This window comes from Phragmites australis, chromosome 3 (genome assembly GCF_958298935.1).
Source record: "Phragmites australis chromosome 3, lpPhrAust1.1, whole genome shotgun sequence".
In the NCBI taxonomy this organism is placed as follows: domain Eukaryota; kingdom Viridiplantae; phylum Streptophyta; class Magnoliopsida; order Poales; family Poaceae; genus Phragmites; species Phragmites australis.
In genome coordinates this window covers 37368281-37383732 of record NC_084923.1, presented here as the reverse complement: position 1 = coordinate 37383732, position 15452 = coordinate 37368281, and the positions used below count along the sequence as shown (strand labels likewise).

At 43.4% G+C, this 15452-nt stretch overlaps 1 protein-coding gene across 2 annotated transcripts; it reads left to right on the top strand.

The window, feature by feature from the left end:
• Positions 1 to 368: 368 nt before the first annotated feature.
• On the top strand, positions 369 to 12801 carry LOC133912953 (protein IQ-DOMAIN 5-like). 2 transcript variants are annotated; one of them, XM_062355951.1, is made up of 8 exons: positions 369 to 660; positions 1308 to 1449; positions 1992 to 2137; positions 3219 to 3461; positions 4219 to 4446; positions 5252 to 5365; positions 11403 to 11889; positions 12383 to 12801. In XM_062355951.1, exons 3-8 carry the CDS (start codon positions 2027 to 2029, stop codon positions 12511 to 12513), a joined length of 1314 nt encoding a protein of 437 aa, XP_062211935.1. In that variant the 5' UTR covers positions 369 to 660; positions 1308 to 1449; positions 1992 to 2026; the 3' UTR covers positions 12514 to 12801. The 2 variants fall into 2 exon arrangements, with proteins under 2 accessions (XP_062211935.1, XP_062211934.1); XM_062355950.1 differs by lacking the exon at positions 1308 to 1449 and having other exon boundaries at positions 372 to 660.
• The last annotated feature ends 2651 nt before the right edge of the window (positions 12802 to 15452 follow it).

Below are 15452 nucleotides of genomic sequence, written 5' to 3'. Positions count from 1 at the left end.
CCTTGAGACCACCTCCGTGGGTGGCACGACAAGTGGGTTCTAGTCCAAACGGAGCCGCTCCCGCCTACCGAGCTTGTCGAAGCAGTCCAACAGTGCGTGGAGCCGTGGATCCGGTGGTTGCTGCGGTCGAGCTCGCGGAGGCTGACTTTAGCTTGTTCGTCGTCGAACAAGTGCGGCAGGTCCCACATGTCACTGAAGTTGGTGCTCGTGAACCAAATCAGCTGACTTTAGCTTTTAACAAGCCTAGCCAAACTAGCTTTTTTTCTTCTCATTTCGCTATCGAGCTGACTCGAGCTCGCTCGTTATCTTAACGAGCGGTACTGATGTGAACTGGCTCATTGGCCAGTCCTAGTTTCAATGTTTCATTTCTACCTGCTCGTGCTAAAATAAAAAAAAACATTTGTCAAAAGGGCTTTTTATACAAATGTGATCTCCTCGAACTGCAACCACCTTTTTCCAATTTCCCTTCAAAGGAACGAAAAGCGCAGGCATGTTAAAAAAAAGTGGAGAAAAAAATTGAAATCCAAGCGCACGAGCAAAGAGGGACGGGGGGAGAGGACAGACAGGAGGAGCGCGACGGGGAGGGCATGGTCTCTTCCTCTCTCGTCTCGGCCCTCCCGTCTCACGGTCCCAGGCGAATTTATCCTCTTCGACGCTCAGGTGAGTCCTAGGCCCCAGACTCACCCGATGCCTAGACTCGTGCAATCTTGGGGCGCCGCAGTCGGCGATGCGCGTCCCTGGGTATCGCGCTCATGTTTTGGTCTGTTCTGGGTGCGGATTTCGTCCGATTCGGGAACCGGTCGAACGGTTGGGGGTCGTGTTCTTGGATTTGGGTCGCATTTTGCTGGAATTTGGTGTAGTTCTCCGTCTGAGCTATGCTTGATTCTCCGGTCTTGCCTGTCGTCTGGGCTAATGGCTATGTTTGATTCCCTCGGTTTTGCCTGCCTGGGGAGATGTTGAAATTGGTCTTTGGTAGGTTGGTGCATTTTTTAGATATCAATTTATTCTGAAATTTGGTGGACTTTGGGCCAATCTGTGCACTTGTTCAACAAAGCTGTTTGCATTTGCAAGAATTTAGATGGGTAAAGGTGCCATTTTTACCAATCTTTCCCCTTTCTGATTCTGTTCGGCGTGAAGTTATTCAATTTTGGAGGAGATTTATGGTGGCAGTATCTATTGGTTTTGGTTTCCTTTTACAGCATTCGAGATGCACGTTCTCAGAGCTGTTTTTCCTATGAGGGAATTATCCATGATTTCATTTGTTTCTTGCTTATGTCAAGTGAATCTTCTTCTTACTTTCTTTTTAGGTCTACCGGAAAGAGTTCGGTTGTCGGGGCGATCATTCTATCTCACATTTTGCGTCCTTTACAATTTCTGAAAAGTTGGCTGCCCGTTCCTTTTGGGACTTGTTTCTTTTTTTGAATCAATTCATGGTTCCGATCATCTAAGGTACATTTTTCTGAGGTACTGTTAAATTGTTTCAACTAATGCTGTGAAGAGTTCTTGTCGATTCGAACTGATGTACATAATATTTTCTTCAATGACTAGTGATTAGGTCGCTAAATAGCAGTAGCTATCGGTACTTGGCAAGTTTGGTGGCATAGTCCTGACTAGTATTGTATGCTTAGTTATAAGTGAGATTGGCAACCACTAGATAGAGTAATGACAGACATATATAGCGGTTTCTTCTGACTGACCTATTATATCAGTTAGGTTGTTTATTGCATTAATCACTAGATTTAATAAATTGTGATGATGATGCTTACTTTCATTGTTTGCGTGAAGTCTTTTGTATATCCTTGATCTTGTTTCAACAACTTGCATGTGCTAGCAATTTGTTGCATCAGTACTACAGTACATCGCTAGAAATTCGGGCAATTGTGATGCCAAGTTTCTCGGTTGAGTGATAGTACACACCCTCTTTGTGCTCTAAATTAAGTTTTAAGCAGAAAGCGATTAGTGCAATAATCACTGCAATGTACTGGTTTTAGGTCATTGAGTTAGCAAAAGGGAAGGAGGAGTTATCATGGGTATCTCATCCAAGTGGATTAAATCGTTGGTCGGCATAAGGAAGCAAGAAAAAGGGCAGAATACAAGAAAGCAAGAAAAGGAACAAAATGCTGAGAGCACTGAAACTGTAAGTCATGGTATTCCACCTAGGTATTGTATTTTGAATTACACTCAATGCCTTATGCTTAATATTTGGTCCATTAAACCATATTATGAAGCATAGTTCTTTTATCTATGTATTTTCATTTTCCCCCTTTTCACGGGCACAATTGACAGGAGGTGCAATTATCCTTGTTCTTTGTCTTTCTCTGTGAGAACATGACAAACCTTGAAGAATCAGAAAAACTACAAAAGAATAGAAGGTTTACCAAAACTGGTTCGTTGGATGCCACGCAACTTCTGTTGTTGGCATGTCTTTGTCACAAGTTTGTTCCTCAACCAATATGCTTCATTGTTAGTGGTGTCACATAAAGAGAATAAATGTATTCCATTAGATTTTGTACCAAGAATACATGATTACGGGGAACATGACGAGAAATATCGCTGACATTACATGGCTAATGCCGGCAACTCTGCATATTAAATATGCACTGATGTAGCAAATGGTGGTTAGCTCATAATATGTAGTAATTGTCAGTGTCAGTGCTTCTGTCCCCTCACCTACCGAAGAGAAAAAAAAAAAGCATACTGGGACAAAGTTGTGGTTGAGCACTTGATGGCATCTTTCTGATTTTAATTTCTAATTTGTCTGATAGTGATGGATAGATGATTGATTTGTGCACCATTAGATTGGATTGTCCTTTACTCTTTTCATCTTGTGAATTCATTTTTTTAAGACTTGATTTGTTTTAATTCTCTAGGCAAAACATGTGAATGTGACTACACTCAAGTTGCTGCCTCTAAAGTAGTTAGCTGATTGCATAGTTTGGTTATTGTTGCTCAGAGTTCTAACAGTTCTAAACCTTTTCATGCACCACTTCATTTTGACTGTTTACTTCCATAATTCCATCCAATTGAATACATATGAATTGTACGTAGTCTGTCTCTCATGTGACTTATATGCGTTACAATGTTTTGATTCTAATATCTGTCATACACTCCTACAGTCCGACCTGACTTGTTGGTTGTCACCATTGTACTTTTCTCTATTAACCGCTGCTTTTAATTGGGATAACTTGTCACCTTGGGATGAATTACAAATGTTGTAGAGGAGCTTTACTGATCAATCGCTGCACAAACGGAAACATTCTTTGGAACCTGAAGGTGCACTTGCAGTGGGCGAAATTGCAGTACAAAGTGGACTACTGAATGATGACAACAACATACAAGCGTTTTCAAATCCGATTTGTTCAGACAGTACATTACGTGAAGTACGTGTTTCTCAGACAGAACATTATAGTAAAGAGGATTTGGCAGCGACAGTTATCCAGTCTGCGTTTCGAGCGTTCTTGGTATGCTATCTTTTTAAAACATTCCATTACCTACTGCTATAATAACAGGTTTATTCTACCATGTTATAAAATATAAACTAATTATACTAAATATTTATTATATTTGCATTCATTTTTCAATGATTTATCCAACTAAGTAACTTGGAAATTTCAGCTAGTGCGATCTATATGAAAATAGACAATGCAAGAAAAGGAGAACTTTCTTGAGATTTCTATTGATTTGGAATACTAGGAGGTCATATTATTCTTCAATGGTCAAGAAGGCAAAAACACTATGATACTGAGGCTTCTTTTCCTGACTTAAAACTATTCAGATACAAGTTATGTTATTTTATAGTAAAGCATGGGTTAAGGAACCAATAGCTTTAGTAAAATATGTTAGGGTCTGTTTGTTTGAGCTTCTGCTTTTGGCTTTGTTAAAAAAACTGCTTTTGGATTTTAGCTATTGGCTTTTATAACATTTTTTTTTGGCTTCTTATCACACCACTTCTCAGAAAAGCTACTCTTAGCTAGCTTCTCAGCTTCTATTTTATTTTCTCAGAAGCAGACTTCTCAGCTTCTATTTTATTTCCTCGGAAACAGACTTCTGGCATCTCTAGAAGCCACTTTTTAGCAAACCTGTTTGTTTAGACTTCTAGCTTTTGGGTTTCTGACAGAAGCAGAAGCCAGAAGTAGGCTGAAACAAATATACCCTTAGTTCATGATTTTCGTAGTGCTCTGGAATTCTCATCTTTTGTGTTGTATTCATATCTACCAGGCTAGGCGTGCTTTACGAGCTTTGAAAGGAATAGTTCTACTTCAAGCCCTTATCAGGGGTCATACAGTAAGAAAGCAGACAGCAGAAACACTTCAGTGTATGCAAGCACTGATAAAAGCCCAAGCTCGTGTTCGAGCAAGACAAGTTCGTGTTGCTTTAGAAAATCAAGTGGCACAAAAAAGGGTTCCTGAACAAGATGATCATGAGAACCATGTCCGAGAAGTTGAGGTATACCACATAATCCTTCGGAAGTCAACATGCTACCATATGTCTCATTTGTTACATATTTTTTGCACTATTTCTTTGTTTAGGACATACATATTATAGGAGCAAGTCAACCATACTTATTTTTCTCTTTAAGAAAGGAAGAACACACATTGAGGAGGTCCTATGAGTTTGTTTTTATCCTTTTGATGTTAATAAAACTGCACCATGCTATCAAGCTAAAGGCTGTGTTTCTTCTGACTTGGACGGATTGTACCTGAGTTTCTATAAAACGCTTCACAGATTTATGCCTTTATTCTCTATTATGTTTTTATGACATTTTACCCTTGGCCCATAGCGGCTGTGAGGGGAGAAAATGTCAGTTGGATGGAGTGGTGGGGGAGTTTGGTGGTAGCAGGGGAGGTGGATTAGGTTCGGGATAGTATTTTATTATGAGTTGACCTGCTCTTAACCATTATTTTATCATGAATTGACTTGCTCTTAACCACTGTTGTATGATATTCAATTTTTGTGTGATTGCAGCTGAATATCCTGAATTACCAGTGCTTTTTGGGCAAGCTTTGATATGTTTCCATGTATTGAAATAACTATTCCACTAATAAATGTTTCAGTCCCCATTGGCCTGAACAATAAACATCATTAATTGTTCTTATTTGTGCATATTTTTTTTGCCAACTAGGAAAATTGAGTAAGCTATATAAGTGGGATGATTCTTCTCTACTGTACCCTGTTTTTTGATATATGTTTTTTTTTTTTTTTTTTTTTTTTTTTTTTTTTTTTTTTGCTTCTGCAACAACAAAAAATGCAGGGAGGCTGGTGTGGTAGTATTGGTTCCATGGAGGAAATGCAAGCTAAAGTATTGAAAAGGCAAGAAGCTGCTGCCAAACGTGAGAGGGCAATGGCGTATGCTTTGACTCATCAGGTAATTTTTCGGGGTAAATCTACTGTACTGAAAAGTATGAAGTTGTGAACTGACCAGAACTTGTTGAGTGAATTAGCTTAATGATCTAGTGCCTGAGGATTTGTTGAATATTGTTCATGATTTTAGTCCTTTGGTCAGAGAAGTAGAAATGACAATCATGAAGGATGGTTTTGGATAATGGATGCTATGTTTATGAATGTATATGTGTTATGGTCAGCAAGAAGTATAGCAGGCATAACAAAGGAAGTCCAGAGTCGGCTTAAGAGATAAGAGATTTCAAATTAGGATTTATCTATATCAGATTTGGTTTGTTAGTTTGAATCAGATTCAGTTAGAGATAAGATTAGAGATCTGTTAGTTGAAATCAGATAAGAATTAGCTATAAGATTAGAGATAAGTTAGAGTTGGATTTGAATTAGGACTTTGTAGGCCGGTTGAGTTATCTCCTAGCTGGCTATATATACACGACAGCAACCGTGGTTAAGGAATCAATCAAATAGTTATCTTCTATCCCTTTCTCTCTCTCTATCTTCCTTATCTCTCTCTTTCTGCACCCCTTTGTTCATCCCTATCGTGATCACCCTCCTGGGCACCAGCTCGCTGGTCCTTCAAACCCTGACCCTAGGTTGTGCATAACTACAACCTGAGGAGGGCCGGTCCTATCAATTTGGTATCAGAGATGCCAGGTTCCGACGCCAGGAAAGGTGCGAGCTCTTAGGCCATGGAGACCCTTGCCAAGTTGGTGGTTGATATGCAGAAGAACATGCAACAACAGTTTGGCAATTTGGCGCAACAGGTGGCTACCATGTCCTCGCAAGTGTCCGCCATCTCTTAGCAGCTATCGGTGGTCGACAAGCACTCGCAGGATGCTGTAAGTCAGTTGGCGACATTACAAATCAACACGCCATCCAGTGCAACAACTCCTTCCTCCACGATGACCCTTCTCATGGGCACATGCGACACTTCGGGCATTCTGCCCTTGCCAAAACAGCCACATCCCCAACTGTCGTCCACCACCACTATCCACCATATACAATTTCCCCACTTCCCATCGCTCATCCCCACTTTCCCGCCTTTGCAATTTCCACCTGTGTTACAGGTTAGTAGCGCCATGGACCACAGTCATATCGGCGGCAACACCAGTGTTCCTCGTTTCCACAAGCTTGGGTTCGTGACCTTTGATGACAAGAGGATCCGATCGGGTGGCTTAATCGTTGCGAATGCTTCTTCCGTGGCCAACAAACACTGGAGAGTGACAAGGTCTGGTTGGCGGCTTATCATCTCATTGGCATCGCCCAACATTTGTACTACATGCTGGAATGCGACAACGACATGCCTTCCTGGGTGCACTTCAAGGAGCTATGTCATCTTCGCTTTGGACCACCACTTCGAAACAACCCACTTGGCGAATTGGCGCGCCTGTCCTTTCCTACTATTGTTGAAGCATACATGGAGAAGTTCCAGGCTCTCCTATGTCGCGCCGACCCTTTCTTCGGCATAGCAGGTCCAATTGTTTACTGCAGGGTTGTTGTATTGCCCTTGCATCGATGTTGAGCTTTAGGACCCAAAGGACCTCCAAGTGGCGATGAGTCTTGCACATACGTATGAACGCCGCGTCCAGGCTACGGATGGCTCTACTCCGACGACATGCTCACTTGCCCGTGTGCCAAGATGGCCATCTCCATCATAGCAATTAGCGCCCAAGCCACCTGGGGCACTGGCGTCTAGCCCTAGCGCCACCATGACGACTCCACCGCTGCACCCCTTCCGTCGCTTGTCCCCGGCCGAATTAGCGGGGAGGCAGAAGCAAGGGTTGTGTTACAACTATGATGAGCAGTATATGTGTGGCCATCGTTGTCAACGTCTCTTCTACATAGAGGTGGACGACAATGACAACGGCTAGGATGACACCCATACCGAGTGCGTTGACGACCTGGTCGTCTCCCTCCACACGCTCACAGAAATCGGGGCAGAGGAGACGATGCAGCTTCATGTCATCATCAACAATCAAGAACTCCTCGCACTGCTCGACTCTGGCTCCACCCACAACTTTCATCAATCTGTCGCTCGCTCGCCGCATTGGCCTATCTGTGAGGCTGCGTACCGGCCTGCATGTTGCGGTGGCCAATGGAGACAAGGTCGGTTGCTTGGGTCTGTGTATTGACCTGCCTATGCGCATTGGCATGGAGGATTTCATGGAGGATTGCTACGCGATTCTGCTAGGTGGCTATGATGTCGTCTTGGGGGTTCAGTATTTGCGAACCTTTGGGCGAATATTGTGGGACTTCGATGACTTATGCATGCATTCTAGCATGGTGACCGTTAGGTCTTTTGGAAAGGCCTGGGGTCTCCTCGGCAAGACATTCAGAGGATGGAAGCTCATGCCCTCCACGGCGATGACTTGGATGGGTTGCTGCACGACTTCGATGGATTATATGCAGAACCACGAGGCCTACCTCCGCAGCGTTCTCTTGATCACAGGATTCATCTATTGCCAGAAACAGCTCCCGTGGCGGTACGCCCGTATCGCTACCCGTAACTGCAAAAGGATGAACTCAAGCGGCAATGTGCCGCCATGTTATCCCAATGTACCATCTGTCCCAGCAATTCAGCGTTCTCATTTCTGGTGCTCCTTGTCAAGAAACAAGATAACACGTGACAGTTTTGTGTCAATTATCGTGCGCGTGATGAATAATGAGTGAATGGTGAAGGACAAGTACCCTATTCCGGTGGTGGACAAGCTTCTCAACAAATTACACAGTGCACGCTACTTCACCAAGCTTGACCTTCGCTCCGGATATCATCAGGTGCGCATTCACCTCGACAACATCGAGAATATGGCTTTTCGAACGCACCGTGACAATTTCGAGTTCCTGGTGATGCCTTTCGGTTTAACCAACGCACCAGCGACGTTTTAGGCTTTGATGAATAATGTGACGTGACCGTTTCTGCCAATTTGTACTTGTGTTTTTTATGACATTTTGATCTACAGTTCATCTTGGTCGGCACATCTACAACATGTTAAGGTCATCTTCGAGTTCCTGCACTACCGCTCACTAATCCTCAAGCGCTCCGAGGCATGTTCACCGCATCATCCGTCGCCTATTTGGGCCATATCATCTCGGCTAACGGAGTGGCCATGGATGGCGACAAGGTGCAGGTCGTGGTCGCCTGGCCGCGCACCGCTCTGCTCGGGGCCTGCATGGCTTCTTGGGCCTTGCATGATACTACCGCAAGTTTATCCAGGACTTTGGCGTAGTCTCCGCGCCACTAATGAAGCTCCTTAAAAAGGAGGCGTTTCCGTGGTCGTTGGAGGTGGACTCGGTATTCCAAGCTCTCAAGGCCGCCCTCTCCAGTGCGCCGATTTCGCAGTTGCCAGACTTCAACAAGCTCTTCATCGTCGCTTGTGACACCTCCGATACAGGGTTCGGCTCTACCCTACACCAGGGCGTCAGAGCCCTAGCGTTCTTCAGCTAGCCATTCACTGCTCGTCACGTCAAGCTTGTCCCGTACGAGAGCAAGCAAATTAGATTGGTACAGGCAGTCAGACACTGGCGGCCATATTTATGGGGCGCAAGTTCTGCATTCACTGACCATTACAGCCTCAAGTTCATCCTGGATTAGGGCATGTTAACCATTCTGCAACTTTAGTGGATTAGCAACTTGTTAGGGTTCGACTTCACGATGGAGTTTAGGTAGGGACACCTCAACACTATGGCAGATGCTCTCTCACGTCACGACGCCGACCAAGGGGAGCTCTTAGCCATCTCGGGACCCACGTTTCAAATCTTCAATGACATCCGCTGCGACGTGGGGGTCAACGATGAGATGGTGGGTATGCACGACAAGATTGATGTCGACAAGTTGGGCGTACCATGGCAGTTCATCGACGACCTGATCATGTATGGCCGCCACGTGTTCCTCCCCACATCGTCCAATTTGTTGACGGCCCTACTGCAAGCCGTGCACTGAACCAAGAATGAGGGAATTTAAAAGACGTTACATCGATTGCGCGTTGACTTCTACGTTCCGCATGACCGGTAGCTCATCTATGACTTCATCCGAGCATGTGTTGTCTGCCAACGCAACAAGACAGAGACCCTGCACTCGGCCAAACTGTTGCAGCCCATGGTAGTTTTGTTCGGTATATGGGCTAACATCTCCATGGATTTCGTGGAAGGTCCACCCAAAGTCCAAGGCAAGTTCGTCATCCTCACTGTCGTCGACCGCTTCTCCAAGTATGCCCACTTCATCGCGCTTTGCCATCCTTATACGGTTGCATCCTTTGCACGTGCCTTCTTCAACGACATCTTGCGTCTTCATGGGTTTCTGGCATTCATTGTAAGTGATCGTGACCCAGTCTTTACGAGTCACTTTTGGAAGGATCTCTTCCAGTTGGCAGGTGTCCGCCTTCACATGAGAACGACGTTCCACCCATAATCCGATGGTCAATCAGAGGTAGTCAATAAGGTCATTGCTATGTACTTGCGGTGCATCACAGGAGATCGACCTCGCGCTTGGTTGGAATGGCTTCCTTGGGCCGAGTACTGTTACAACATGTCCTACCACTAGGCCTTGCGTGCGTCACCGCCGGCCCTCTTGCTGTGAATGTAGGGTGAAGCGCGGATGGTTGCAGTCGATGACATGATCCGCGAGTGTGACAAGTTCCTAGTGGTGGTCTGCGAGTGTCTTCTCCAAGCTCAACAGTATGACAAGAAGTACTACAACACACAACATCAGGAGGTCATCTTCAACATAGGTGACTGGGTCTAGCTCCATCTTCTTCACCGCCAATTGCAGACCTTATCTACACGACCGGTAGGCAAGCTTGGGCCTCACCATGTTGGGCCATTTTCAAGTGGTGGCATGGGTGGGCTTGGTAGTCTACCGCCTACAACTTCCAGATGGAGCCCGGCTGCATGATGTCTTCCATGTGGGCCTCCTCAAGCGCTACCATGGTGATCCTCTGACAACGCCACCAGCTCTGCCACAGCTTGACCAAGGCCGAGCCATTCTAGTGCCATCCCAAGTGCTCCGCACAAGCATTAGACGTGGTGTGTGGCATGTGTTGGTCCAATAGGATGGTATGATAGCTGTAGAAGCTACTTGTTAGCCCGTCAAGGACCACCCAGAGTTCTAGTTCGAGGACGAGTTGTTTGCCGAGGGAGGGAGTGGTGTTATGGTCGGCAAGAAGTATAGTAGGCGCAGCAAAGGAATTCCAGAGTCATCTTAAGAGATAAGAGGTTTCAAATTAAGATTTATCTATATCAGATTCAGTTAGTGATAAGATTAGAGATATGTTAGTTTAAATCAGATAAAAGTTAGAGATAAGTTAGAGTTGGATTTGAATTAGGACTTTGTAGGCTGGCTGGGTTATCTTCTGGCCGACTATATATACATGGCGCCAACCGTGATTAAGGAATCAATCAAGAGGTTATCTCCTCTCTCTCTCTCTCTCTCTCTCTCTCTCTCTCTCTCTCTCTCTCTCATACCTGCCGTGATCACGAGGAGGGTGATCACGGCGCCAGCTCGCTGGTCCTTCAGACCCTGACCCAGGGTTGTGCATAACTACAACTTGAGGAGGGCCGGTCCTATCAATATGCCTCTTTTATTAGGTAGATATTGGGTGTGTTACATGTTTGCTCAACCTGCAAATTATTCGATAGGTCAGCGAAAAGACATCTCAATTGTTAGAAGGGAAACATGGTTTAAGAAAACCATGACTATTGTGATAGATATGAAATAATAACTACATCTGTACCTTTTGTGTTGTTGAAATACATTCTTTCTTTGTTCCCTGCCACATATAAAGCATCGCAAACAGTTTGGAGCTTGAGACATACTTAATATGACAAACATATCATACTAGTTTACTTAAAAATCAACTATCTTAATGGATGCTCATAGCAAACTATTGATAGCTTTTTATAATGCTTTTACAGTATAAACAACATTTATTGCCCCTCCAACAATTGCATTATTTTTTCAATGTCCCTTAAGTGCTGAAGTCACTGAGAAGTGCTTTTATCTTGGTCAGCGGCAAGCTAGTTCCAAGCAACATAAATCTACGAGTCTACAAGGTCTCGAACTTGATGACAACCACTGGGGGTCAAACTGGTTGGACAGGTGGATGGCTGTACGTCCATGGGAGAACAGGTTACTTGACAATAATGCGAAAGAGAGTATGCCAACACATGACGATAAACAGGATGAGGAAACAAAGTCTCAGATCACACCAAAGGGCAAGATGCCAATTTCAAGTACTGGTCCGAGCAAGAAGAAAGGCGTAAACCACAAAAAGTCATATTCCGATGTTAGTTGTACTTCGTTTGCACGACCGACAAGTGCACTACCATCCACCTCTTTGGGGTCATCCAAACAAAAGGCAAAGATTTCGGATGAAGTTTTTGAGGAAGTCAGCTCCCAAACGACAGATCTAGCTTCTAAGGCTGTGAGCAATACAAAAGATAAGCTTGTGCAAGCGAATACACCAGCCAAGAAGCGGCTATCCCTGCCAAATAATGGTAAACACATAGCACTCTCAAGTTATCCAGTGTTTTTGTAATTGATGTAGTGGATGCTTTCATCCTAGAACAGTTTATCACTGTATTTTTGGCAATTTATTGAGAAAATTGTTGGACATTTGTAGCTGAAAGCAATTTACAACCATCTAGCACAGGACACCAATTGATGCATTTCTCAAGAGTTTTATTAGTTTGTTTCCCCTTGCTAATTTAGGGTTTCTTTCAAATCATGCATTTTTTCCTATTTTCCCTTGTCAAGCTTAAGTATACCTGCCATAACCCCACCCCCCCCCCCCCCCAAAAAAAACCTATTTTGTAGAGCTCTTTGAAACAATGAATGAGAAACTAAGTTAGGGCTGCATGTGTAGTTGCTTACTATGCATCGATTTAGAAAAAACACTAGCAGACTAGCTATACAGCTCTGATTATGTTGTCTTGCATTTCCAACACTCCGTAACTGAATCACTCTTAAATTATTTATGTGCTCAAACAGTTGGTGGGGAAGCAGGAAAGGTATCGACACGCAAAAATTCGATGAACAAATCTGCCAGCGCTAGGTCTGATCCGAAAGCACGAGCAAACACTCCTAACCAAGGTGGGAAGCAAGTTGAGTTACAGGCCTGATAACAGTCTTGTTCCAATCGGACGTGTGTAAGCCGTTCTTGGTGTGTTTCCCCAGCTGCACATTCTACATCTGTGTACATAACATTTAACAACATCCTGCATTTAGATTGGTGCTGTGTTTCATATTCCTTGTTGTGCAATGTTGCTGGTGTGTTGTGCCATCTTTTATCCTGCATCGCATTTTTTCTTGTTTTACCTTCTCTGAAAGTTGTTCTAACTGCTGAAAGAGGGCCTGTGTTGTGTTGTGCCTGAAAACTATAATCCTGTGCAGTGTGCACCCTTCTTTTCTCTCTGGTTACAAAAACATGCGCTAACCTTTTTTATTGTTAACCTTTGCTGCAAGGTTTGATCAATGGCTCACTGATACTGTATCAGCAGATGCGCGCGCACATACTTTAAATTGTCATATTTTAGGAGCCATGAGGCCCTGCTTTATTAGCATGTGGAGTATTTTAGGAGCCATGGTTTCTTTTAAAAATGACTTCTTTTTTTATCCTGTGTTGGTTCATGGAAGGCACAAACATATTCTCTTTTTGATAAAGGCCATAAAAGTAATTAGTGGAGCAATATAGACAGAATATGCCTGATTGAGCTCCTCTGCTCTCTATGATTGGATGATTGGACCTCTGACCCCTCTATCAAGTGTGTGGAAGTTTCTTGGGAATTGTGAGCCTGCTTTTGCAGAGCACCACCCTCTGCTGGTACACCTTTGAATACAATCATTCAGGTCAAAGCTGCATGCTCTGCAGATTTGCCTTCCTGACCTTGACCTCCCCTGTGTTGGGGATCATGTGGCGACAGTGGCGTTCTATGTGTGAAGGTGTCAAGGCACATTGGTTTGTGACTGTGTACTGCTACCTTTAGTTCAAATTACGTTTAGTTAACTATTTTAAATTTTGATTATAAATTATTTTTTATATTAAATTGGGATACTTAAAATGAAATAAATAAATTTGTCTTGAAGAGTACTTTCATAATATTATATTGCTTAATTTTAACAATATATTACAATAAGAAAATAGTAGTTAAAGTTGATTTTTGAAGACCACGTCGATATTAAAAAGATATTTATTTTGGACCGAAGGGAGTATACCGCTAACATCGTGCTAGCATTTGATATCTGTTACTACAAAATTGGGACCTACTCGATTGTCTCGTACATGCCCCAATCTAACCACTGAAAAACGATTAAATACGTTTGGTATAAACAAGTTTTGCAGGAATGTCACATACATCCCCATGTTTTAATTCCCAACTAAGGCATGTTTGAAAGAGCGGTTTTGGGATCCAAAACCCTAGGATTCGGTACGAACTTGAATTAAAACATGCCGGAATAGGGTGTTTAGGACCATTGCCGCTTGCAGTAGGTGGCACAAACACTAGTGAGGAATCTTCTTGTAAACTAGGTTGATCTAAGGTCGTGCAAACTCTTTTTCTACTTAATGAAATACACGCATCCCGCGTTCTCGAAAAAAAACTTCAATTGAATTCTAAAATTTCGTAGACGAATCCTTCTCTTTCTATGCAAGCCCCGACCCCCGAGACGTTGAGAAACGACCAGAAACAAATACCCAATTCGTGGACAACAGCGCAAAGGGAATCTACTGTGTTTCGCTCCTGTAACTTTGTTTTTGCCAACCAATGGGATCGTTGAAGTATGGGGCGCACGCCTTTGGATCCCGGCTGACACTGATCTGGATCAGATCTAGCTACCTGCATGTTCTGTCGCTCTTTTTAAAGGCTCGTCGTTGCGCCCTCTCCCCGTTCGCATGTGGACGGAGAAATTAAAAATAGATAATATATGAACATATTTACCGAAATAGATAATATATTGATGTATTTATAATTTTAGCATCCGTATTCGATACATTATTTACTGAAAAAAGATTTTCGGTATACCATATCTCGAAAATACGCGGGTCCGGCTATATTCGATACACTGTGTGCTGAATATGATCGGCCCGGCTGCCGTCAACTCGTTGCCACGTCATGTCTCGTCGGGGTCTCGTCAAGTTTTTATGCTGTTGGTGCTCTCGACATGGCTGGTTGTGTTGGTGTTGAGTGCGTCATGTTTTGTGCTGAGTGCATTGCCTGCTGCTATTTGTGATGAGTGCGTCGCTTGTTGCCCGCTATAAGCAGGGGCGGGCACACGTGAGGTCATGGGTGTACAGATGTACACCCAAATATTTGTCCCATTCTTTTCTGGTTCAGCCATTTTGTTCCGCTGTTGCAAGATTACTCAAAAATTCATATTTTCAATCTCTTTTCCCTATAAGTTTAGACTTTCTAAAAGGCTCCAAAAAATCTACCAATTTTTGTGTAGGTTGTATAATCTATAAGCAACCCATTTTAACTGGTTGCACTTAAAAAGCTAGAATAGAATTCAAATTAAAATTCATTAAAATTGATTGTTTTTGCACATTTCATGAATTTTTAGAGCTTTAAAAGAATTCCCAAAAATAAGGAAAAATCGCCAATATTCATCTTAATTAATGGGCTAATTTCTAAAATTATCCCCAGATCTAAGTTATATAGTGAAATTTCAAGCTTCTTCATATGACCTCACTTTTCCTGAATTTGATCAATTCCAATTAAATGCAAATGCATGCAACAATTGTTCAAAAATGATCAAAGATGATGCTCATGTTGTATATGTATGTCAATTGTTGTTACTGAAAAAAAAAATATTTCCAGATAGAATCTAAAATCAAAATATTTCTGAGAGAATCCAAACGCTAGGCGGGGTGCGGTGACGGCGCGGGCATGAGCGAGGCGCAGCGCACACGGCTACGTGCGGGCACGATCACGATGGATATGTACACCCAAGTTGAAAATGCTAGGCCTGCCACTGGCTATAAGGTGCATGGTGAGGAGGAGCAGCAGAGGCGTGGAGCAATAGAGGTAGCGCGAGGTGAGCAGCGGAGCTCAGGCGAAGAGCA

Coding starts and splice junctions, on each gene's coding strand:
- LOC133912953 (XM_062355951.1), top strand. CDS start 2,027: ATGGGTATCTCATCCAAGTGGATTAAATCGTTGGTCGGCATAAGGAAG. Junction 2,138..3,218: donor ATGCTGAGAGCACTGAAACT/GTAAGTCATGGT, acceptor CAAATGTTGTAG/AGGAGCTTTACTGATCAATC. Junction 5,366..11,402: donor CGTATGCTTTGACTCATCAG/GTAATTTTTCGG, acceptor TATCTTGGTCAG/CGGCAAGCTAGTTCCAAGCA.